Raw genomic sequence first — 27,268 nt, 5'->3', positions numbered from 1 at the left:
TCCCATACATCTAACCACGAGACCAAAGTGATTTCATACACAATCTGCCAAAGATTTGTGGGCTTTCTCAGGTCTTGCTACCCATCACGTCAGTGGCGGTTCTAGCACATTGTGCGCCCAGGGCAAGTTTATCAGTTTCGCACCCCCCCTGTATACCTTCCACTAGTTTCTGTACTATGTGTGCTGTATACCTCCAACTAGTTACTTTACTGTATACCTCCCACTAGATACTGTAGTACATTGACACCCATCTGCCATCCTTGCTGAACTGCAGGGTCTGAACTCTGTTGCTGTATCGTGTATGATGCCTACCCCTCCTGCCATCCAATTTCCAGCTGATCCTCCGCACCCTGGTTCTGGGGATGTGTTTGGATGTATTATGCATGGAGGCATGTGGAACGGTTCATTAATGCATTTAAATATTGATATGGCTCTGTTCGTTAGCTGGGCTGCTTTACTATATGAGAAGCCTGGCAGCACATTTACTACAGTTTAACCCTGGAGGTCTGGGTACATTGTACAAAAGTACTTGAGTTTAGTAATTTCTTGACTTTCTTTTAGGAATATTAAAGTGATTTGAATTGAAGTATACCACCATACATCCTGTTCTTCTCACCAGTTAATGGCAACAGTTAATGGCATTGTGTAGGCAGAATGAGATATCTGCGTCATGTTCTTTTATTGGGAATAATACATGGTAGAAAAGGGAAGCCGAGCTCTCTACCCTTTTGTAGAAAATGTCTTCAAATTAGTAGGAGGCCTAGAGGCACGGAGAGAAGTACAGGGACACAGGTAGAATGTGTTCATTAGCATTGGACATGGCAAAGAACATTCAGCAGACCGGGAGGCTGACCTTCTCCCAAGTATCTGAGGATGAAACTACCAGGTCTGCCTGGAGATGACAAGCACATCACCTGGCCCACGGAGGTCAGAGGCCGTTGTGACATGCAGGCGTTGGTCGCCACAGCATTCATTCAGCTTGTAGGATTTACTCCAGATTAAAAATGCCAACGTTAGAAATCCTGTCCTCATCCTCTGTTGCTATGGAACCCCCTAGCCCCTACCCCCATGGGATTCCACAGTCCATATTTCCTTTCCTCCCTGTATTTCACTTTCTACCTTTCTATCTCTCCTTCTTTCCTCCTCCCTCCATTCCCCTATCTCTTTCCTCACTTCTATTCTTCCCTCTCTCCACTTTCCCTACCTCCATCTTTTTCTCATTACCTCTCTCTCCTCTCTTTATCCTCTCCATACTCTCTTCTTACCTCCTCTCTCCCTCCCTTATACTCTTCCTCTCCTTTTCACCAATCTCCACTCTCCTTCTCTCTCTGCTACTGTGCATCTCTTTCTCCTCTCTCTAACTCCCCCCATCACCCTTTATCTCTCTCCCCCTATCTCTACACATCTGCATACCTCTTTCTCTCTGCCTTTCCCTCCATACCCTTCTCTACCAGGATAGGGGGGGGGGGGTGGGGGAGGGATCTCAGAGAAGAGGAGCAAGTGACCATAATAGTGCATTCCTGAACAGTGCTGTCCTGAAGCCTCAGTGAGGAATAAAAACATTGTGAGACGCTGTGGTACTCCTTGTAGACTGAGAGGTCTACAGGGAATACACTACTGAACACATCTGTGGGCTTTCTTAACAAGTAACCCCTTACAGTGTGCTTACACATTAAGTAACATGATGAAGTGTACTAATTAGCTCCACTTTTCTCAGGTTTTAATGTACTGAGGTAAATATGTATTAGCATAAAACCACATTAGGTTTGGGTGTTAGATTTGTACTTCGTTTTATTGATGATATAGTTTACTTATGGGTTTGGCTTTCAGGTACATTGTAGAAGGCTGAGAAGGGCCGTGTACAAAGAGTGCTCTGGTTCTAACTGATTTTAGTATCGAGAGCCGAAGACCCCAGTCAACACTGTGGCATAAATGTGTCAGAGAAGGATGGGGACATAGAGGTTCTCTACCCCCCCCCCCCCTCCTACTCCCAAACACACACATGCATACATCTCCATCCACCTCTCACCAATAGTGGCAATGGCAGCCAAGGATTCAGCCAGACTGTTCATCATCCAGAGAGAGTGAGGCAGCCGCCTGGTCAGGCTAGGCAGATTTATAGAGCTGGCCTAGACACGGCACCGTGGGCAGCACACGGAAACCTTCTGATACCTAGACAGCTGTGTGAATCACAGGTACCATGTTGTAAACTGGGAGGAGATAGTATGGACAGCTGCTGTTGGCTGCCAGGAGTTATAAAGGAAGCTCTCAGTATATCAGTGGGTTGCTAGATACTAGTGCTGTCAAACGATTAAAATATTTAATTGCGATTAATCGCATTAATGTCATAGTTAACTCGCGATTAATCACAATTAATCGCACATTTTTATCTATTCTAAATGTGCCTGATTTCTTTTTGTCCCAATCTTTTTTCAAATTGTAATGCTCTTATCAACATAGAAAAGTGGTTCGGATTGCTTTGTGCAAATATTTTTTTTATTGAAAACAACATTGCAATCGCCTGGCTTTGACGAGGGGGCAGAGAATTCGCATCAGCTGTGTGCTTGGCCATCAAGTGGTATTTCAGACTGGACGTGCTGCGATGATAGCTCAGTTTACAACGACAAAACACACAGATCACTGGTCTTGTCAATAGAACCATTTGGCAACTTTTTAAAAGCAAACTTTCCATTCAGAATCTTATTGGCATCCATTTCGGCATCTCGCGCTCGTCATCCACTCAAAACGTAACGTTAGCCTACTACCAGAGAATGTCTAATATCCGTAAACGGGCTCTGCTACTACTCTTTAGCCAGCTCGCAAGCCAAACGAGTGTTTGGCGTGCCTGTTGTTTTGTTTCCGGTCTAGCTAGATCCGGTGTGGTGTTGTAGTTTTTCTAACGTCGGTAGTTGTTGCAACAGCATGTGAAAAAAACTACGTTTGCTAGGCCAAAAAGAGCGTTAATCGCGCGATAAAATAATTGACGCCGCTAATTTGGGTTTGCGTTAACGCCGTTAATAACGCGTTAAACTGACAGCACTATTAGATACGTATGAATACATGATGTATTTTCATCCAGGTCTGACTGTCTGTTGGAAGATGGTTTAATAGCCTTTTTTATCACAAAATAGCAGAAGACCGAATGATTCACTGACAACTTGATGCAACTGCAACGCGACTTTGATCGTACAGTGCTAACAAGTGGCTCAGTGTGCAAATTACGGGGGGGGGGGGGGGGGGGTTTGAATAGCCTGGTCCTAACCAGACTCTCGTACATTTCATTGTACAGAGGGACTGGGATCGCTCCATTGACAAGCGTTAACTTCCTTGAAGGCGGGTACTCTGTTGAAGTTAAAAACTATTGGATCTGCCGAGAGACACTGATCTGCCATTACTAATGGCTAGCGCTCGCCTTAGCCAACTCCTTCACCACTACTGTAACGGAGCTAGCTGCAGTAGCTGGAAAATCAACCACGTGGGCTGGAGGGCCACAACATCATGGCAACCAACAAAACTCAGCAAGGATTGTTCTTGCTCCAGCTTTAACTTGTGGATATTCGGCAGCGTTGCCACAACGCACCGAATAGCTTCGCTCGCATTTTTCTCCGCCGCCATTACTGAACTACACCTCAAACTAGCGCACAACATCAACATCAACATCATTGTTCTCAGCCACTCCCTCTGTTTGCTGATTGGACCTACAAAAAGTTGATTTGAGAAAACCGAGTTATATGCCAAATTCCCAGACCTAGTACAGAAGCAAAATGAAAATTGAGCAGAAGTATGTAGAAGGGCACAGCCAGGCTAGGGTTTGACCCATAGAGTTAATATAACTAGAGACAGCTAGGCTACTTCTGTCTTCCAAGATGGCGTCCCCATTAATTTCTATGAAAAGTGCTCAGTGGCGCAGTGAGGCAAGCGAGAGCGCCAAATGGACCGCGCCACCTTTCCAGACCGACTCGTCCGGTCTTGCGCAGAAGCTTGTTCCTAGCTCCGAAACTCGTGCATGCTTGCAACTAGCTGTACGCGTCATACTTTGCGACAACCAGTCGTGCAGCTTGTGGGCTGGTGCTAAGGCATTGCAGAAATCTGTCAAAATGTGGGCCGATCAAGAAGCAGATACAGTGCCGCCGCTAGCCATTTTGGTGCCCTACGCATAATTCCTATATGGTGCCCCCCCCCCCACCCCGCCACCACCACCACAGCTGCCCTGTCAATGCATCTACATTCTGTGTTTGATACGATGCTAGTTACGGAGTTAATGCGAGCGCGCAATGCACGCGAGCAAAATTTTGGGGCCTTTATTTGAGTGCATAATAGTTTTTGGAGCATAAACAGAATATGTAAAATAAACAGCCGTTTTTCAATTGGTAAAACCTTGTCTAGTTAAGGTGATGTATTTTTGTCTCTTAATTTGTCAGCCCCACCCTTACGTTTCTTAGCATGGTTTTCCAAATTGATTATAAACATTTAAAACTGAAAGCAAGCAGCCAAGGAGCTCTCCACCTTTATTACTAATTTAAAAACTATTTGATCAATCGAATATAAAAGCATCATAGAATGTACAGTAAAGTAACATCTAGCTGGCGTCAGTTATTTCAAATGCATAGATAACATATTTGAGTGTGTCGTAACATTTTTTGAGCATTTAAATATGCCTGTTTTGTGATTTACATGCCTAAAAGGTGCGTAATATTTATATAGGCCTACTGAAATAATATCGACATTATAAATAACTATGATGATTTTTCAGTTGGCATTATTTTTTTGGTGCCCCCTCAGGACTTGGTGCCCTACGCACAGCGCGTAGTGCGCATTATGGGAGCGGCGGCACTGAGCAGATACATGTGAACTTTACGAAAATTAATACTATTAGTACTGTAGTATTAGCTATACGTGCACTGCCTATACGTTGTTCTATTTGCTTCGTGTTTTTTGTTTGACTGCTTAAGTATTGTGTCGGATTAAAGAAACTGTAAACTTGAATATCTGGCTCCGTCATTGTTCTAGCACGGACGGCAAAACAAGCTAAATTAAGCACATGTTATAATGATAATGAGTGTTGCTTACTATTACTAGTTTATTGTCAATGCCTTCGTTATGGTGTTACCTGACAAAGTTTTAACAATATAACGACCATAACAATAGGGTTATCAGACATTGATTGATTTATTCATCTTCGTCTTTGCTCCAGAATATCATGTCAACAATCTATATTGACAGCGTAACATGCCACGATATTATAAGTAATTACATTAGGCTATAATTACGTTTGTCATGCCATGAGCATAATAGCGTTCATTATACTATAAAATGGTTAAATCTGCTTTAAAATAACGGAAATAACTCAACAAACAACCATCATGTATGCAACCATTTGTAAAACGTGCTACAATAAAGGCAGGAAACTTTAGATTATCAAGTCATTTCTCCATGTTCTTCTCATTCAGCTCAGGTAATTCAGAGACTTGCTGATGTTCCCTTTCGTGCTCGTCCCCTGTTCGTATCCGCGAACACGTTTCCTGGCAACTTTTCTTGACTAAGCAAATAAATGGGGTGCTAGTTTACCCATTTCGGATTGGTTTCAAATTTAGCAATAATCAGGAAAAATTATTCTATGAAAAAGCTAGTAGTATGAGTCAGGTTCGAGAATCGAAAACAAATTATTGGGTGAGATTGTTTCAGATATGTTGACTGGAGTTAATAGAATAAAAACGACAGGACGAGGCGGGTAGCAAATCGGAAATGCAATACCACCTACATCCACCGGGGCCGTTGCTTCAAGCCGAGGGGCGAGGAGTGGGGGCTTGGTTTGACCACCCAAATTAAGACTTGGATCCCCCCAAAAGAGGTAAAAACAACAGGTCGGGGAGGTGGATACATTTATATATCGTTCTTACCTGTATATGTAAATTTTACAATATATTTACCATATGCATTCAAAAACAGGTTGGCGATACACAGAAATGTTGACTTTATAGAGCAGGGAATATCACACACATAAACACGGCGCGCGAGTGATAAGTGTGCAATACAGAAGCTGGTTGAATCACCTCAGAGTGTATTGTGCAAGTGCAAGAAAGGTAAGTTAGCTAGCTAATACCAAAACAATTACTAATATAATTTAAATCTATAATATCTTTGTCACGAATGTATTTGTAATGGCAATTAGCTATAGAATATTCACTAGAATGTTAATGATAGAAGCACGCGCCTGCGCTGTACTGGGTTCCCTTTACGCCCTGGAGAAAAAGTTGACCCCCGATTGTCCTTGTATAATTCGCACACTGACGTGGGTCATCATGGTTTCATAATGAGACGTATTGTTGCTTAGGAATTATGGTAACTTGAGGTAATTAAGTTATCATCATCCTAATGGGAGATCATTTGATCCTTTAGGCCACCTTGCTTTCTGCTGATTAGCGTTCCTTTCCATAGAATACGGTAAATTAATGGGCTGGTAGTATCACACCGATTTTTTTGTTGTTTGTTTAATGCGCGTTTTCATCTTAAGCATGATCACAATAGTCTATCTCTTGATTTTTCAAGTTCTATGCAGGTGATTCTTTCATTACTGCTCATAACCAACTTTTCTCATTACGCAGATTTTATAAGGAAATGTAGGTCATCAGACCCCTTATCATTCAGCAAATGCGTACTGGACGTTGGTTAGATTCGTTTTACAACGAAACAAACCACAAAAAACTGTGTAGCGAAATTAACAATAGCGGAGCTTACCTTGATTCATGGGAGGTAGGCTACTGTCCGTACGGCACTTCTCCTACTTATGCACCTTTGCTTGAGGATGTCGGTAAACTAGCGAACGTACTGTTCGGTACTTCTCAGAAGGCATAAACAAATAGCACGGGTAGTTTTCCGTTTTCAACAAGCACTGGGGTATCGTATGCTGCGGTGCGGTGGAGAAAAGTGTGTCCAGCGATTTATCTCGGGGGTATCAGAGGGGTAAAATGAGGTTTGAGACCTGGCGTTGGAGCAGCGAGCCTCGCACAGTGGAGGGAGGAGGGGTTTATAATGGAGGTGCAATTAAACCACTCACTGTAATTCTTACCGAAGCTAATCCCGCAAAGAAAGAGCAATCAACCAAAATACACGCTCAAAAATAAATAATTTCTGCATGACAATATGACTGCTCTATAATATTTGTTGTGTAAACTGACTCTTTAAAAGCTCTATGTCTTCAATTACAAGCACCAGGAATTATACTTGATGAGAAAATGTCTCACTTGATTTATCATCCTTCTTTGTTTTGAGTGCAGTCAGTAGCAGTGTTTCTTACCCTTGTATGTCTCCAGAAGTTACCTCTGGTCCAGGAGAAGTTGGAGAAGAGAAGTTGTCATCATCTGTTCCCCTGTGATTGGTGGTGGAGCAGGAAGTGGGGAGGAAGGCAGACCATTTACATTTAGTCATTTAGCAGACGCACTTATCCAGAGCGACTTTGCTGTAAGTACAGGGACATTCCCCCGTGGCAAGAAGGGTGAAGTGCCTTGCCCAAGGACACTAGGTCATTGGGCATGGCCGGGAATCGAACTGGCAACCTTTAAATTACAAGCCCGATTTCCTAACCACTCAGCCACCTGGCCCCCGAGACCATTACTCACTCTGGCCTTCCAGATGCTTCCCCACCTTCATTTGTCTTTGACTCCTGTACTGGCCCTACACAGCTCAGCTGAGCATGCCTGAACTGGGTCAGACAGACAAGGCAGGCAGGCAGGCAGGCAGACAAGGCAGGCAGGCAGGCAGGCAGACCAGGCAGGCAGGCAAGGCAGGCAGGCAGGCAGGCAGGCAGGCAGGCAGGCAGGCATAGACAGACAGACAGACAGACAGACAGACAGACAGACAGACAGACAGACAGACAGACAGACAGACAGACAGACAGACAGACAGACAGACAGACAGTAGTTTACAGACAGGCAGTACTTAAACTATTTTGTACTTTCAAAATACAATATATTTAGGATTAATCCCATAGGGGCAATTCCTGGAAGCAGGCATAGCAAATAACACACAACTTTACGCAGAAGACAACACATTATGATAAACAGAGGCCAAACCAGACATTATACACTGTACATGATATGAGATACAGTAAAAGTGGGTCAGACTGGATCAGAATCTGATTATAGAGGCTTCCTGGTTGATTGGGCAAATCAAAACCAGTTGAAATGCAATTTCCCTTTGAGCCCACCAGACTGATTGAATTTTTTTATTTTTAGGAAATGAAAACTTGGTGAGATGCACAACACTCAGCGACAGACAGAAGCGGTTGCTCTGTAACATTTGGGCGGATGTTGTAGATAGCCCATTACAGGTGAAGAACAACTTCACATGACAATCCCATTTTAACAATCAGGGGACGGTAAGACAGTGGGGCCCTTTGGACAATGGCCCTGCCACACATCCATCCTCTCCAGATTATCATCAGATGAAGGGCTATTGTTTGTTCCAGACAGGGCTAGCATCTGTGCGAAACTGTAGTAGCAGGACACAAACACACAGGACACACACATACACACTCACATACACTCACAAATACACACAGGCCAGAAGTGTATGGTTATGCTGTCCTAGTTTGTGTTGGCCTGTTTTTTGCTGCTGAGGGAAACTCAAGACCCTGTGTTGTTCTGTGCATCTGACAATTAAAGACTTGAACTTGAACACAAGCCTTCTAGTCTGTGGATGTCTAGCAGGCCTGACTCACCAATGGGTGCAGGGCTCAGAAAAAAACAGTCTCCCATCTCTGGTGACACTTTGAACACTTGCTACAGACTATATGGTCTGTAGCAGGTGTGTGTAATAGCTTGTGTGCATCTTCATGTCATATCTTAATTACAATGAGGAAGTTTCCATGTGGGGCACACATATATGAAGACTGTGGGAGTTACTACTGTGAGTGTTTTCTCTCAAACTTGCATGAACTCTTTCAATGTAAACCACTGGATCTGTCTCACACAGATCCAGACAAAGTCAAAACCACCCAAAAAAACACACAAACCAAGAGTCAAAAGGCAGATGTCATTTATTTAGCAACATATCCAAACTAGAAAGTCTTTGAAGTGTTTGGGGACATTAGGATCGCACATGGGGCTCAGTGGTTTGGAGGAACAAGAAATAGGTAAGCCTGGGGGGAACATGGCATTGGTGGGGTTGGGGGGTTTAGAGGAAGACAGAGGGTAAGTGAAAGAAGAGAAAGAGATTGGGTAAAGAGCAAAGGGAGGGGTGGGGGACTTTAGAAGCACTTTCGGTGGACGATTGAGGGTCCGGCCTCCTCGTACTCATCTTTGCTGATCCACATGGCCTGGAAGGTGGACAAAGAGGCAAGGATGGAGCCTCCGATCCAGACTGAGTACTTACGCTCAGGGGGAGCAATCATCTGGAGAGGGGAAGAGTAAGAAGAGAGAGGGAGGAGAGGGGGAGAGGAGAGAGATACAGTCAGAGATATGACAGACTATGATGCATTATCCACTGTATGTACCTGACTGTGGGCTACGCTGCTGTGGAGGTACTGTGTTCTTGGTTTCATGTTCCTGGTCCTGTTATTTTACAGTATGCATCAGGATGTGTAAGACTGTTTGTGGGACTTTGTGTAAGTGAGTGTTGTGTATTGAATGATATAAAATTCCACTGTGGTAGAAAGTGTTATATTGGTAAAAGAAGGCAAGGCTCGAGGACTGTTCAGGTGGTGCATTCTGGAGGATTGATTTCTTTTGTGGTGTGTTTGTTTGGAGGTGGGGTTTGAGAGCAATTCAGCTGCTGGATTGTGGGAAATTGATTTCAGTTTTTGTGCGTTTGTGTAGCTGATAGTGGGTATATTGGTTTGTGGGGTGGGTGAGGGTTGGGGGGGAGTGATGCAGTGTTAGGGACTCCGTCTTGTGCCTTTTGATTAATGTGGTTTGTGAGACATTCAGTTTGGCCTAAGGGAGATCAGAAGGGATCGGTATATAGGAGACTAGTGTTTCTGAAATAGAAATATATTTTTTGTAATCGTATCTATTCTATCCATTGTCAGATGTATGTGTGTATGTCTGTGGGTGACCGCATGTGTTTGGTGTGTGCATATATGTATGACTGTGAGCGACAAAGAGAGAAAAACAATGAGATTATGTGTGTGTGCGTGAGACGGAAAGAGAGTTGTCATGATCTTGAGTGTGTATGTGTTGGTCCACACCTTGATCTTCATGGTAGATGGGGCAAGGGCTGTGATCTCCTTCTGCATGCGGTCACCGATACCAGGGTACATGGTGGTACCACCTGACAGGACGTTGTTGGCGTACAGATCCTTACGGATGTCAATGTCACATTTCATGATGCCATTGTAGGTGGTCTCATGGATGCCAGCAGACTCCATTCCTGAAGAGACAACGGTCATTAGACTCACATTGGAACCATGCAACACTTCTCTCATCACAGACAGGAGGTAAGGAACCCAACACTGGAACTGCTCAACACTTTCCTCAATACAGACAGGAAACAAAATGCATCACTACATAGTACAATCAGGGGTTGGATGGCTGGTTAGGGAGTCGGGCTGTTAATCAGAAGGTTGTTGGTTCAATTCCTGGCCATGTCAAATAACGTTGTGTCCTTGGGCAAGGCACTTCACCCTACTTGCCTCAGGGAGAATGTCCCTGTACTTACTTTAAGTCGCTCTGTATAAAAGCGTCTGCTAAATGACTAAATGTAAATGTAGTAAAGAATATAGTTTCCATATTGCTTGTGACTAAGGCCTAAACGTTTCTCCTCTGACCAGGTGTGTTGGAGTTTGTACTGACTTTTTGAGGGGATCTCAAAAAGACACATTTAGGGAAACCCTGGTGATTGTGAGAGACATCAGGAGAAAGGTGAGAAAACAGCCAAGATTATGTCCTGGTTCTCCACAACCCTGCGTGATGGAGCCTTCAGTCTCTCCCATCCCCACATTTGCATTGACCTACATTATAATTAAGATCTTCTCTCTGAACTGCATGTTTAAAGTATCTACTAGTTAGGCAAGGCCAGGGAGACTATTCAATATTCCACTTTTGCATATTCTGTGGAAAAAGTACAGTTGAATGAGAGACGCTCTGAGAGAAGGGCTTGGACGAATAGTGATAGATGGAATGAAAAAGTGGTAGCAGAGCGGTGCTTTTATGAAAAACCACACCCTTCATAAATTATATATGCTGTTGGACTGTGTGTGCTGCTGTCATTTCCAGAGATTAAATTAACTCTGAGATCCCCTCAGAGATTCCGCTGCGCAAAACCTCCCAAATTTAATGTGATAAAATCTAAAACGGTTCAATAGGCCACGCCGTTTGTTTGTTTGCCGTTATACGTTTGTTGCTGCTCATACATTACAGTGAAGTGAAGAGAGAAATGTATAATTAAACCGTTCTCTTCTCATTTCCCTTAATGCAAGAAGGAATGGTGATAGGCTATGTGGCAGCCTTACACATTTTAAACAGTTGCATCAAAACGATAGCCTGGTCCTAACCAGACTCTCGTACATTTCATTTGTACAGAGAGTCTGGCCTCGCTCCATTGACAAGCGTTGACTTCCTTGTAGGCGGGTACTCTGTTGAAGTTTAAAACTATTGGATCTGCCCAGAGCCACTCTGATCTGCCATAACCAATCGCTAGCGTTCGGCTTAGCCAATTCTTTCACCACTACTGTAACAGAGCTAGCTGCCGTAGCTGGAAACTTTTCCCGAACCCTATGGGGAGGAGGGCCACAACATCATGGCCACCAACAAAATTCAGCAAAACTTATTCTTGCCCTCAAATGTTTTCTTCTAGTGATATTTTTAAGCATGGACTCATATTGAATTTCATTAATACGGAACCCCCTTTGAAACAAGCTGATTCTAGTATCCTGGCAGTATCTTCGATTGCTCTACATGATTTATGATCATCATTTGATAGCCCTCTCATGGTTAATTGCTTGAATAATCTATCAGTCCCACCACTAGCTCAACAGAGCAAATACAGGGAAAACAAAGCTGACTAGCCTAAGTATTAGGTAACTGCTGTAGCTGGCTAATATAATTCTGTACTTTGGAGAACACACATCCTAGCAGGCATAATGTACAATTTTCCTCACCTGGAGCAGCCGGCTCTGCTCCGTTTTGCTCAGAGATTCAGACCTGACCCCCTACCCGTAAGTAAGTTATACAGCTGAGGTAACTACTAGACTACCGCTGTGTGGGAACCGCAGGAGCTAACCAGTCGAATGGCGTACAAAATACAGGGAGTTGATATCAAGGGTTGCCCAACTTCCTCCACCCCAAATGAGGGACACTTTCTTTCAGGCTGACCAACATTAATGGAAATCGCAAAGTTTCATTGATTAGCCATACCATAACCTACTCATTTCAGTGTAATTTTGGCAAACCTCTACTGTATTTGCTTGGAAATATTGGTCATACCCTTACAAAAAAGTAGTATATTAATTAAAGTATACTATAAGTACCCTTTTAGGTCACTTTTGACATACTTTTAAGAAATGTATGCCTAGAAAATAGTTCACTTTTGATATACTTTTAAGTATGCTTTGAAAATAGTTTACTTTTGAAAGAAGTATACTAGAAAATAATTCACTTTAGATGTACTTTTAAGTTTGTTTTGATAATAGTTCACTTTTGATATACTTTAAAAAGTATGCTTAGAAACAGAAGATGGTATACATTTCTTCTGGAGTAGGATGTAGGTACGTTTTCGAATATTATACAGCAAAAACAGTCCAAATAATTTTAGAGTACATTACAGGTTAGATTTTTTAGATCCATCTCATTATAATTATTAATGTCTATGAAAATCTATTATGCATTGCACATTGAATCTTTTTTGGTATAAGCTGTAACCTTAATTACTGCCAAAACATTCTGAAGCCCTATAATCTTATACTACTAATTATCAATTTATAATCAATTGGAGTATTAATAGAAAAAAAATGAAAAAGCTACTTGAGAAAGAAGCAGAGAGAAGGGTTGCATTATGCATTTGAAGGTTACACTGTCAAACTGACTGAAGAACGAAATAACGACGTGAAATAATGAAAATAGTGTGGCTCATTGGCTAGTCAATTCCCATAATGCAAGGCGGTAAATAGTGTTAACATTTGCTGATAAGTTTGCAGTTTGTTCGAAATAGCCTACAAATGTAACTTAATGAATTTCGTTTTTTAAATTTGTCTGCTTAAAATGTAGTGTTTTGTTGGGTGGTAATTGTCATTGTTGTGCGGGTTTACCATTGTAACCATTAGTTAAATTACTGTTCTAAAACTGTTTATTCCCATCCTTGAATGAGCTTACCGCTGTTGAAATTCATGCATGTGTGAAATCCAGCATAACCTAACAGGTTGTCGTCATAACATTCTTTAACATTCCGTATTATTGCGTATTGAATGTTTCAAATTGAAAAATATGGCAAAGATGTTCATCTACTTGTTGCGTGGCAACGATTTATGTAGGAACTATACTTTGTAGTAGCGGTGGAATGACCGTTTATTAAGCCTATTGAATTATTTTGCTTCTAAATGTTTTTATTGATGAAACCATATAAAATATTTGTAGAAACAGTTTTAGAAAAGCAGTAGGCCGCGCGAGTTCGCGTCGTGCCTAACAACTCCCCTTACCTGTTCAAAAATCAGCGCAAACCACGGCCTCTTGGGGCTTATTGCTTAATTACATTTCATAAGAACAGCTGGATTCTTGCAACGGTAATGCTAACGCAGTAAATAGCTCCTTTCAGCTAAGAATCTGCAGTGAAATGTTCGAAAGGCCCGTTTTTTCCACGTGACTTAAGATCTGAGGCGTTTGAGGGGCCCCTAAACATTTTAATAGGCCTACATGAGTAAGTAATAGTAAAATTACATTTAAAAGTTTACTTTACGTTTTTTACTTACATTAAATGAAAGTGCACTTGAAAGTATTGCAAAGTATAGCCTAGGCCTACTTTGAAGCTCTTTAGGAAGTATAGGCTACTTGATGAACTGAAAGTGCACTACACAGGCTACTTTGTAGTATTCAAAAGTAAACCTTGAAATACACCAATTCAGTTCACTTAGCACAAAAAAAGTATATAAATAAGTAGGTCGTACACTGCTAGTATACTTTAACTAACATGATAATAGTATACTTTTTATACTAAGTAGGCTATACTTAAAGTATACGTCTTGTTTTGTAAGGGTAGAAATGGTCAAGACAAATTATTACTATTATTATTTAAGTTTCTCTTAAATTTAATGCTGTTTTCTTGAAATAGCATTAGACCATAACCATATAGCCTATATGCTCACCTCACCAGTGGCTAGTTCACACATACTTCACACACACACACACACACACACACACACACACACACACACACACACACACACACACACACACACACACACACACACACACTGTCACCAACAAGCTACAACCGTGTCCCATAGCAACTTTTGTGTGAGTTTTGGCGCGTTTACAGTAGCCTATTATTGGCCTGCGAGGCTGTGATTGGAATTTGGGACTGGAGCTGTCCCTGACGGAATAAATCAAAATCACCCATAATTCAGGATGTCCCGGACAATTCGGGACGGTTGGCAACCCTACAATCACAGCTTGGAAAAAATGCATAGTTTTGTTTCCACCCTGGCCTTTTCCTGTGGCGTTTCTGCAGCTGACTTGTCGTTTTAGGTTGCTAACTATCTCCCAGAAGTTAACAAGCTACTAAACGGGCTACATTTTTGATAGTGCAAACAATTGAGAGACGAGTTAGGATGGGAAAATAACAAAAACATAATTGAAAAATATAGGCCTATATGAGAGAGAATAGCCTTGCCAAATGCACACACACCCAATAAATGATGAACATTAAACACGATTAACTGTATGCAAATCCGTTTTTACATCAGTTCATTGCAATTACTACATTACTTGTCTCAGGGTATGGTGGTTGTGTTTGAGACTGACCGATGAAGGAAGGCTGGAAGAGGGTCTCGGGGCAACGGAACCTCTCGTTACCGATGGTGATGACTTGACCGTCGGGAAGCTCGTAGCTTTTCTCCAGGGAGGATGAGGAGGCGGCGGTGGCCATCTCATTCTCAAAGTCCAGAGCCACGTAGCACAACTTCTCCTTGATGTCACGCACGATCTCACGTTCGGCTGTAGGGTGGACACAAGCAAATATGAGAACGTTTCCATCATTCAATGAATACATGCTGTTACACTACGTGGCCAACCGAGGGCGCTGTTAGTATATGCAATAATCATAGGACTGTGGTGAATCAAATGAAACTACAACAACCCAGCTTTAAAGTATTTTAAATGACACAGAATTATGAAAAAGGAATTATGACATTTGTTTTTAGATTTTTTTATACCAGTGGTGACAAAGGAGTAGCCTCTCTCAGTGAGAATCTTCATGAGGTAGTCAGTCAGGTCTCTGCCGGCCAAATCCAGTCTCATGATGGCGTGGGGCAGGGCATAGCCCTCGTACACTGGCACGTTGTGGGTCACACCATCACCAGCATCCAGCACAATACCTGGCAGCAGTCATAGCATCCACAGGTCAGAGTCTCTGAGATGTTGAAGTCATTCTAATTTGAGTGGTGAGGCAGAAGCATGTGTAGATCCAAACACACGCATACTCACAAACACACCAACACACCCAAACACACACACCAGTCTGTCTGAGAGCCCTTAAGGCTGACAGATGTTCACTTATTTATAGATTACGAGCTGCGTCTGCTTGTTGGTTTAGGGCCCCAGATTTACAAGCAAATAAAATGAATGTGTTGTAGCAGTGTGGTAGAGTGGCAGTGTAGCAGTCATGTCTGTGGGCTCACCAGTGGTACGACCAGAGGCGTAGAGGGACAGTACTGCCTGGATGGCCACGTACATGGCTGGAACGTTGAAGGTCTCAAACATGATCTGAAGAGGAAGGAGAAGAAAGTCAGACAAATTATTTGTCTGAAGAAAAGGCATTAAGAATGCACGTGTTTTGACAGGTGTGTGTGTCTGTATGTGGTCAGTTGTGTGTGGTTGTATCTGTGTGTGTATGTGTGAATGAACAGGCGTGTATGCATGAATATGTGTGTGAGTGTGTGTGGACCTGGGTCATCTTCTCCCTGTTAGCCTTGGGGTTGAGGGGGGCCTCTGTGAGCAGGGTAGGGTGCTCCTCAGGGGCCACGCGGAGCTCGTTATAGAAGGTGTGGTGCCAGATCTACAGAGAGACGGGTGGTGGGGGTTAGACAGGTATGTTGACACAGAGACAGGTCTACTGACAGAGGTCAACTGACAAAAAGGTCAAAACAGACAGATAGATAGATAGGTAGATAGAGACAGAAAGACAGACACAAACAGAAAGACAGCCAGGCAGGACAAACAAAAATATTCAAGCATCCGCATCTTTAATCTGTACAGATTATTTCTTATTGTTCATGAGACTAGATAACCTTTCCATCAGAACTGATTGTCTCCTTGCAGTCCTCAGGTCTGTGGTCTATGGCCAAGCCTCACCTTCTCCATGTCGTCCCAATTAGTGATGATGCCGTGCTCGATGGGGTACTTAAGAGTCAGGATACCTCTCTTGCTCTGGGCCTCGTCTCCTACGTAGCTGTCCTTCTGACCCATACCCACCATCACACCCTGGGGGAGGGGGGGGGGGTGCACAGAGGTGGTCAGGAACAGGGCCATCGTAAAGAGGCTCAAGAAGAGGGATTTACAAGGTCACCTGTTCACAGGGCCCGCCATAACTGCTGACACCCCTGGTGACTCTAAAACTATACATATACCTCACACATACCTCATACATACCTCTTACAGCATGTGTTCTATGCACCAATACTGTGCATTACAGGGATTAGCAAGCACATTCCCATAACGGCATTCTCACAGCACATAGCACAGGCATCCATTATGACCTTTCAAGTAAAGTGTTGATGACTGTGACTTAGAAAAAGACAGAGATGACAGAAACATCTGTTTGTTTGGTGTGTGTTTGTGTGCGTGTAGACATTGTGTGTGTGTGTAGGTGTGGATTCTAAGTTTGTGTGTATTTGTGTATTTCAAGTGTGCAAATTAATATACGTGTGTGTGTGTGTGTAAGCATTACCTGGTGACGGGGACGGCCAACGATGGAAGGGAACACGGCTCTGGGGGCATCATCCCCAGCGAAGCCTGCCTTCACCAGGCCGGAGCCGTTATCACACACCAAGGCTGTGGTCTCCTCCTCATCGCACATGTCTGCTTAGCTAGCTGTTGACCTGTAGCATAAAGACACACACCAGAGGAGTGTTTACATGGGGCGAGGTGTTGCACAGTGTTTCATGATTCAATCTTTAACTATATCAGAAACAATTCTTCACATGTAGACAAGTTTGAAGCCTCTGTTGTACTGACATACATGTTCTTACAATGGTGTTAATCATGACAGGACACTCAGTTTCTGAACAGACCCTGGGATGTATTCAGAAGGCAGAAACTCACGGTTCACCTCATATAGACCAAGGCTGAACAGATCAGACATGACCCTGGCTCTGTGCTGTGAAAGAGGAGGATATCTGGTCTAGGTCTTGTGTTTCTATCTGAATGGCCTGTGGAGTGCTACTGTTAGCCCCAGGTGTTGCTCATAACTCAGAGTGTCAGAGACACAGAGAACACCACGTGTCCTGTCTGGGAAACCTGACACTGCCCTGCACTCTCAGACACTTTGATCCCTATTTTTGCTTGCTGTACAATTCTAAGTCACACTTGATAAGAGGCCAGACAAAAATGTTTAAACAGTTAAGGTAGTCTTTATAATCCTTGTCGACAGTGGGCATTACCCAGAGCAAAACACACCTTTATTGACTTTATTCATCACATAGATCAGAATGATTTACATATAGCCTACATGTTATACATTAAGGGGAGGCTTTTATCCAAATGATATTCAAATAGTGAATATAGAAAATACAGCAGAAAATCAAAGTTCAAAAGTGTATAGTTCTTACTGTATGTCAGTGGTCTGAGTCAAGGAACAGTCTACTAGGCACAGTGCAAAGTAACCACATCTCAGGTATCAAGCCTGGTGCAGCAATAATATCTAAACTACAGGGATATTATAATCTCAATTACAATCTTTCATAGTACAGCAGCATGTATAGTGCAACATCAACCAAAGTTGTTTGAGCAACAATGTAAGATATATAGGTACAACAGGTTAACTGATGTTCTGATGAGACATGGCCTTGGTTCTAGTCCGACATGGATCAGTTACTATTTGAATAAACGCCCAAAGAGTTTGGGTGCCCTTTATTTTTCTCTCTTGGTTTAATAAACCAATGGATCAGTCCTTTAGAAGCCCAATGTGAGACACATCAAACACACTGTATTAAACAAACACCTTTCAAGTGCCACATCTGTCTAACTGAGCCAGATTTGGTTGAAGTACATACAGATGTTCTTCAGTGCTAACCACAATACTGTTCGAACTGTGCACTTCTGGTTCTAATTATTATATTATTATACTGTCATATTATTGTCTGCTGAATGTACTATGTGCACTAGTTGCATGTTGCTTTGGATGAAAGCATCTGCTAAATTAATCAAATGAAAGTTTTTAAAATGCAGTAGCTGCATGATAATTAGACTTACCCTGAGGTTCCGGAGAGGTAATGAGGAAGGGAAGCTCCCTGGAGAGACAGAGACAGAGAACAAGAGAGTGGCTGGCTTCACCTGCTCTCTGTATTTAAATAGGGGGAGCAAGGACCCATGGCCTCACATACCTCCCCAAGCCAACTCCTTTTTAGGAGACATTGTCCCTCCTGATGGGCCAATGTGTTGCCTACAGGTAGGTTGTCCTCTTTAAGAATAAGGAGCCTGGATGCATGCCCGCTCTGCCTGTCCATCATGCACTCTTAATTTAATATTAGAAGGAAATCCATAGCCGGAGGATCCACTTTGGAGTATTGATTTGGATAGGTGAAAAGCTACACTGTGCGTATGAATTGAATACCCACCTAGCAGTCAATTATAATAGAGTATTCAACTAAGTCATGGTGTGATAAGATAATTTATTGTTGTGGGGTGTAAAAGGAGGGTGAGTGTGTGCTCAGTGCTGGAGGTATGTTGGTTGGTGACTATAAATAAGCCGACTGAGGGTGCATCTGTCATAATGGAGCCGGGAACGTTTGTCTTGTCATTCAGGCTCCAACCACCACAACAACCCTACCACATAACCTTCTCAACATACCATCAAAGGAAGTTTCGAGGCGGCCTGGGTCCTGGGGTGTGGATGGGGACTGACATAAAGACATATAAAGACAAAGTCTATTCTGCCAATAGAAAGACAAGGCCCTCCTCGCTGCCCAGTGCCAACAGCAGGTCGGAGGATACAAGTAAACTACGCCCCCCATTCGCTGTAATGCCCTGTCATTGGACCGTGGCCCAGTATCTTTCTTCAGTTGGCACAAGACAGCAGCGCTGTGGCGGGCTATGTTCAGAAAGCTTGCTGATGGTAGTTAACCAGCCAGATAGGCCTGCTGATGCCACAGTTGTTAACTTGCCTGTTAGGCCTACTGATGCCACAGTCCTTAACCTGTCTGTTAAACCCACTGCTTTGATGGGACTGTCTGAACCAGAAGCTGTTTTTCGCTCTTTACTGATAAAAATGTGCCTGAGTGTTGAAGAGGGATGAGTGGTGAAGAGGATTAGTGGTGAAGAGGGATGACTGTTGAAGAGGATGAGTGGGTTAAGAGGGATGAGTTTTGAAAAGGGATGAGTGGTGAGATAACCCGCGAAGGACCATGCCTTCTCATTCTTGTTTCTTCCAAATCTATCAACTCAGCCCCTTTTACACAAGCCATTCAAGGTGGGAATGTGGAGCCTTCATGCCATCTCACAGTTCTGTATAAAAAGTTCACAGAATGGGGGGTCATTGTTGTACCGGCATTAAACCGGCAACAGGGGTAGTCACAGAGCCAAATTGATATCTGTGTAAAAGGGGAATATGTTTTCATCCTTTCTCGTCCTATTTTGACACTTCAGGGGCGCAATCTCCAGAGTCACAATATTGATGCCTGAGGCAGCCTTCTGCGTACTATATTGACGTGGAAGGTTAGAGTTAGGGTATAGGTTATGAGTATGGTTTGGAATAGGGTTGGGGCAACCATATGTGGGTTAGGGTTATGGTGAGGAATGTTGTGTATAGGTAAATCAAATATCAATATCTTTAAGCACATTTTACTCCTGCTTTGTTTTAAACAGTTGTCATGATTTTCAATATTTTAAAACATGGGACAGCCAGGTCCAGCCAGTTCTTCAATTACTCAGTGTGAGTACTTATCAGGGTTGTAGTAAACTAGGATAAGACATGCTATGTGTCATGAGGTGAGGGTGGAGGTTAGGGTTAGCATTAGGTTGGGGGTAGGGTTTTACAGAGGACAGAGGAAGCCCCTGTCTGTTCTTAATGGGGTATTTCATTTTTTTTTTTGCCCTATTATTACCCTTTTATTACCCCTAGTGTCAACAGTGGAGGTGTGGAGGTCATGAGTGCAACAGTGAAGACACCAGGGTACCTAGTTATTTCAGCACATGGGTGATCCTCTCATGTCCACTCCTACTGCAGGCCGCTGGCCTTGGCCCTTTAACAGCTGGACCACATCCAGGACTGGCACCCAACAACAACAGCACACAAACAAACACACACACTGTTAAACCGATACATACAGAGTAGCACACACACACACACATACAGACACAATACACTGTCAGATACCCACAACACAGATTCACATGCTTACACAGGCACACAAATATACAAACACAAAGACACAGAGGCCCACACACACCTACACCCTCACACTCACATACACGCATACACACATACACTCATACACATACATACATACATACATACATACATACATACATACATACATACATACATACATACATAGTCACAAACCCAGACAAACACACACACACACACACCGTTTCCCTCTGCACCTCACCGCACCCCTGAGCCCCTCACAATTAAATAGGCATGACCATGGTGGCCCCAAATAATTAACGATAATTGAAACAAGCGCTGTGTATTGTTCCATTAGAGATCCACTTCCTGGAACCCTGGTTGCTATGCTGGTCATGTGACTAGCCTGCCTGTGTCAATGCCACCCCTTGTCATAGTTACCATTCTTAACCACTGAAAATAGCACCAGCTTCCCCAGATCCTTGCTCAGATATATACACAGACGGTCTCTACTATACATGACACAGGACTGAAACCATTAGATCCTGACAGAGTGAAACCTTGAATTAAATACACAGGTTAAGTATGAGGGGGCAGGTTCACAAAATACAGCTCTGAGCTTTGGTACAGCATGTTTTTTTTATTATAACTCCTCATTATTCTGTTGCTAGAATACATAAAAGACGCACACCTTTTTAGAAACAGATCCCACTTACTTGTCTACCTATTAAAATAATGAGATCATGTGTTTTTCCTGGCTTCAGAATGGCGGGACTGCAGGGATATCTTGGGGTTGGTATGGCCTTCTGAATCTGTCACAGCAGGAATGGTCAGAATGCTGCAGTACAACAGACAGTTATACTTCCACAATGTCACAGAAACCTTGTTTGTCAATCAACATGGCATCTGTCACTGAGCGATGTGGTTTAAATACATACCTCCACCGGAAGGTGTATATAAAAAGTGCCTTTTAAAATGTTTGACCTTTTTCTCAATTGTACTCAAACATATGTTTGAAACTACAAATTTGGAAATCAATCAACCTGTATCTGACATCAATTTAAATAGATTCAGTGTATCTCACAGTGCTGTTGTTGGGGCATGTATAGCCTTTGTTATGTAACCACTATAGACAGAGATGGACAGAGAACCCCAGAGGACGCCTCTTATTGGCTAAGAAGCCCCCTATGTCTTTTATTGGCTAAGCCCCCAAGTTGGGTGACCTCTGACCTCTACCCCTCAGTCAGACCAGGAACTACCTATGGAAAGGTAACAATGTTGTGAAAACTTTCGATAAGTAAATTGTCATAGGTTATATTTACAGTGGATCATAGGTTTTTTTACAATTCCAAAAAAAAAACAACTATACGTTCATTGAACGTGCCTGTGTCAGCAGTAGTCATAGTAATCCTTTGTACACACTATTTACCTCCCCATATAGTCTGCTAATTAAGAAGGGGCCTGCTCTTAATGCTGCTTAATGTCAAAGATCACACAGGTACAATCCTATTATGTGATTATCCAGAGGGATGGAAACACACAAGCCAGGGCTGGACTTAAAAATACTTTTCACCACACGTCCCCCAGGAGTATGTCACTATGGAGCACATAGTAAGAATTTCATAATTTGTACTGTACATTCCCAATGCAGTAGAGTACATTACTAACAGTGTCACTCTCCTGGCATGGCAGGTATTGCTGGGAGATCGATCCAACCAACTCTGACAGATCCAACATAGATAGATCCAACACAATATATCGTGGCTTATTTCTTTGATTGAACGCTGCCCTCAAATAAACGCCGCCCTCAAATAAACGCCGCCCTCGAATAAACGCCGCACCAAAAAATCTGAAAACGGTTATTTCATTTGTTTAAACTAAAACACAGTATTTATTACACAAGTAGATCACAAGTGTACAATGTAGCTGACTTCGCCACTCGCGAATTCGCCTGTCATCAACCCAAAATTTGCGTGCTACAAATCTGTTGCTGCTGGTGAGTGCTTTCTGCACAGCTTTCTGTTTGAACATTTCGGCATGCTGCTTCTACGGTGGCGGACATGTACAAACGCCCTGCAACTTAACAAAACAAATGCAAATAGACAAAACACAAGCACATTAAGAAAACATCTTCATTAATTTGACACAGAGAACACATGCGCAGCATTCAGCAAACGCGCTGCAAATACACACAACACAACCAAATACATAAACGCGCTGCAAATATATAAACGCGGTGCCAATATATGGAACGACGAGTTATGAATAGATACATACATAAATACATATGGCTATGAAATAAACTCTGAAATAATACAAAGATGGCAATAATTATATTAATATAGCATTATATAATTATATAGCTGAATAAATTTACCGACATCAATAAATAAATACAGTATTTATTTCAAAATGACGTTTCTGTAAAGACAACATTTATTTATTTCATGGGACTTTTATTTCCTTATGCCACATTTATTTTTTGAGACTTTTACACACCACATTTATTTCCACACCACATTTATGTCTGTGCTGTATTTATTTCCAATTTCACATGCAAACAAGAGGGCCGTGGTTATCTTCAGACCAACGCAGCTGCCCACCTAGATTCCTAGATAGCTATGCTACCTGTATGGGGGGTGACAGTGGCATTGCATATTGATTAGTGCCAGGTAATGTTAGCCAACACAACTAGTAACTGTTGCTACGCCTAACAAAGAAGACAATCACTGCCACCGCTACATCGCTCTGCTATTATGTGGATAGCTTGGTCAATAAGGCACCTAGCTATAACTACCGAGCCTCACCATTATGCCATATTACCATTTAGTGAGACGAGACCTGAAGTGAAGCCAGATCATTCCATACCCATACCTTTGGATTTACAGTACTTAGGTTTTTTTAACGCTTTGTTATTATTGACAATTTAAAGTTGCAACTAACCAAGACGTGTCCAGACCAAGACCCATTCAACACGGTACACAATACCCAAACCCAGATATTATAATGTATATAATTATTCAATATTAAATCAAACCACTACCACTAGACTCGTTTATATGACCATTCAGTGACAAAACGGGTTTGGCTGTTCAATCAGTCTGTGCCAATACAGCACAACACTGCTAGCTCTACAGTAGCTAGCTCTAGCTGAAATGGCCACACTGATGTCCTCCTTTTATCATTACGCCAGCTAGCCAGCCGGCTAGCCAGCCACTTGGCCTAGAGTTGCCGACATCAAAGCCTGTTTAAGGAGAGCCTTGCCACTCCCTATTAAGCCCCATTGTACCGAATTTGTCTGCAGTTTCACCAAAGTTCCACTGGGGGTGATCGCGAGCGAGTGCATGTTGAATGGGAGTCTATGGAGCTAAACGGCTAAATTTGTCTCTTTCGCCTAATTGTCGTTGAGAAATCTCCGATTTGATTGTAGTTTTTGCATGTTCAACCTGGATTATAGGTCGAAAGTTGAATGAACGAGTACTTATGTCCTTTTGATTTCTTACAGGGTGAGTCGTTGTTGCCCATAACACGCTAGCATTCTGCTAATGAATGCTGATTGGTTAGTGAAGGACTGATACGACCAGAGCTCCTGCTTGATGGCATCCGAAGCAGAATCAGAATGTCAGAGCATAAGCAACATTAGCAACAACATTACCAAGCCAAAACTCTTTCTAGCATGTGTATTGACAGGGAAAGCCTAACATGTCAGCTGTGTTGTTGATGCCTTCAGAGAAAAAAGTAAGTGACCAGAGCTTGCCGTAAAGCAGTAGCTCTGGTTGTACGATTTGTATGACGTCAATGACATTTTTAAAGGCTTTTTAGAACAGAAAGGCGACTTTAAAACAATCTGACAGCCTCCAGTGTGTATTGTTTTTGCCTCCCCTTTCAAATTCAGAATTCAAATTACTAGACAAAAAATAACTGCCTGAGAAAAGTGGATTTTGAGGGGTACCGCTCCATAGATCTCCATTCATTCTGCACTCGCTCGTTAGCGCGGTCACATGGAACTGCAACCAGTTCAGAACCCGGAAGTTTACCGAGAGTGGCAGTTCTCTCTAGCCTGGCTGCCAGCCCAACTTCTCCCCGCCCACAAAAAAATTTGTTCGGGAAGTTGGGTCTGGAGGGTCTCCTATTGGGAACAACTACATAAAACCAGGATCTGGGCGGACCAATGAAATTGCCAGGGCGGGCTTTATACGATGATGGACAGATGATCAACAGTAATGTAATCAACAACGTCACGAAAGAGCCCTTGGGTTGAATTTGTTTTCAACAAACAACATATTACGTTGCTCTGATTGGTTGTAGGTCTATCCAATTGAGCGAAGAGGCATTTGTTTTACGAGTTCGGTTGAAACACGCCCCATAGTCACAGCCCAACGGAGAATTTTCAGACTCATATTCTGACTAGAATTATGAGTATGACAACGTCAGGCTAAGTTCTCTCTAGATTAGACATTCTCTGCCGACATTGAGACCAGTGATAGCCAACATACCTGCTAGGAAGACGTAGTGGTGGCAGTGATTGTTTGCTTTGCAGACGAGTTACACGTCACATGAGCAAAAGCAATGTTTACAAAGGTAACTTCAGCACTACCTCGTAGCTATCAAAGACCAAGTCCACACAGGCTACTAGGTCATTGCCATCACTCCCATTGGGAACCAATGATAAAAAGCAGAGACGACATAGACATTATGGGCAAAGCTTGTCTACATTGTATGCTTTTCGGCAGTGCGATGCCACTGTCACCCCCCATACAGGTAGCATAGCTATCTAGGAATCTAGGTGTGCAGCTGCGTTGGTCTGAAGATAACCACGCCCCTCTCGTTTGCATGTGAGATCAGAAATAAATACAGTACAGAAATAAATATGGTGTGGAAATAAATGTAGAAATAAATTTGGTGCGTAAAAGTCTCAAATATCAAAATATCAATAAATAAACGTGGCATTAGGAATTAAAAGTCCCATTAAATAAATAAATGTTGTCTTTACAAAAAGAATAAATACATGTATTTATTTATGTACATTTATTGATGTCGGTAAATGGATTCAGCTATATAATTATATAATGCTTTATTTATATATTTATTGCCATCTTTGTTTTATTTCAGAGTTTATTTCATAGCCATATTTATTTATGCATGTATTTATCTATTTATTTACCTATTTAATTTTGACTAATTCGGCGTTCCATACAAATACACAGAACACAACCAAATATATAAACGCCCTACTACCGGCGAATTACTGGCCTGTTTGGACTGAAATAGAATTATCCCTTTCTTGTAAACACCTTTGTTCGAATAATTGCGGTCTGACTACGATCCGATCGACACCCCGAGATAACTCGGTCCGAGTCGGTTGATAATTCAGACATCGCATGCTTGTAAAGGGAGAATTGGGCTATGAACTGGACTCTGCGTCTTTGCGCATGCATGAGATCCCGCCGCCCTGCCACCAACGATGAAAACAAAGTACTATCTTAAAACGTAAGGCTAACCTGGGTAACCCTAACTTTCGAAGCTAATATGGGTGCCAGTTGCTAGCTGGCCCTTTGTCAATGAGAAACGTGTAGACTTTCCCCGTAAATTGCAAGGAATTCAATTTAGGATGAAAGGTAATAAAGTGTAGGCCTACATTAGGAAAGTGTACTTTCTACATTTTGTTTTGCACTATATCTGAGTGGTGAAGAGGTCAAGTGGAAATGGCTGTATCACCACTAGTTGTAATGAAAACAGCGCCACATATCGTACTGGGATATGACATGCTTTCGGCCAATGATTCGCTTTATTCACTGCCTTATATACTAGGAGAATAGCAGTTGCCCCCCAAAAATTGCCTGGCTCTGCCGACCTACATCCTTCCGCTCAATTTGGATTTAGCTTCTGTATGCGGTCTGGCCGTTCAGTAGGTAAGTCAGATTTTGCAGGTTACTTTTTAACCGGCCAATTAGCGAACAGAGGGAGTGGCTGAGAACGATGACATTGATGTAATGCTCTAGTTTGTGTTGTAGTTCCGTATTGGCGGCAGAAGAAAATGCGAGCAAAGCCATTTAGTCCGTTGTGGCAACGCTGCCGAATATCCAACAGCTAAAGCCGGCGCAAGAACAAGCTTTGCTGAGTTTTGGTGATGGCCATGATGTTGTGGCCCTCCTCCTCACGGGGTTCGGGAACAGTTTGATTTTCAAGCTACAGCAGCTAACTCTGTTAGTGGTGAAGAAATTGGCTAAGGCGAACGCTAGCGATTGGTTATGGCAGATCAAAGTGGCTCTGGGCGATCCAATAGTTTTAAACTTCAACAGAGTACCCGCCTACAAGGAAGTCAACGCTTTTCAATGGAGCGAGGCCAGACTCTCTGTACAAATGAAATGTATGAGAGTCTGGTTAGGACCAGGCTACTAAAAAATAGCATTGTCCGAATAAGGCTAGATTCAAATTGATACCGTCATGGAAACTTACTGAGTGTTTTGAACTGTTAATCAATTCATACCGTTTTATTCTCGCCTTCAAACTTTACTCTACAGAAATAGTACGAAACTGCTTAGAAATAGTCAAG

The 27,268-nt window shown here is 42.6% G+C and overlaps 1 protein-coding gene across 1 annotated transcript; it reads right to left on the bottom strand.

Moving 5' to 3' along the window:
- Nucleotides 1-9,019: 9,019 nt before the first annotated feature.
- acte1 (actin, epsilon 1) lies at nucleotides 9,020-18,757 on the bottom strand. Its single transcript, XM_084671231.1, has 9 exons — nucleotides 18,618-18,757; nucleotides 17,095-17,245; nucleotides 16,500-16,628; nucleotides 16,093-16,203; nucleotides 15,827-15,911; nucleotides 15,362-15,523; nucleotides 14,952-15,143; nucleotides 10,187-10,368; nucleotides 9,020-9,391 (listed from the first exon to the last, which is right to left on the bottom strand). The coding sequence occupies exons 2-9, from the start codon at nucleotides 17,221-17,223 to the stop codon at nucleotides 9,248-9,250; spliced, it is 1,134 nt and encodes a 377-aa protein (XP_084527357.1). The 5' UTR covers nucleotides 17,224-17,245; nucleotides 18,618-18,757; the 3' UTR covers nucleotides 9,020-9,247.
- Between the last annotated feature and the right edge of the window lie 8,511 nt (nucleotides 18,758-27,268).

This window comes from Hypomesus nipponensis, chromosome 14 (assembly GCF_054491055.1).
Source record: "Hypomesus nipponensis isolate SF chromosome 14, ASM5449105v1, whole genome shotgun sequence".
NCBI lineage: Eukaryota > Metazoa > Chordata > Actinopteri > Osmeriformes > Osmeridae > Hypomesus > Hypomesus nipponensis.
This window is presented reverse-complemented; position numbering and strand designations above follow the sequence as displayed.

Bases quoted from the DNA above. Each gene is read 5' to 3' on its own strand.
- acte1 (XM_084671231.1), bottom strand. From the start codon at position 17,223: ATGTGCGATGAGGAGGAGACCACAGCCTTGGTGTGTGATAACGGCTCC. The intron at 15,912-16,092 runs GTCCACACACAC...CTTCCTCTTCAG, and splicing joins ACAGGGAGAAGATGACCCAG to ATCATGTTTGAGACCTTCAA. The intron at 10,369-14,951 runs GTCAGTCTCAAA...TTGTCTCTTCAG, and splicing joins CTTCCAGCCTTCCTTCATCG to GAATGGAGTCTGCTGGCATC.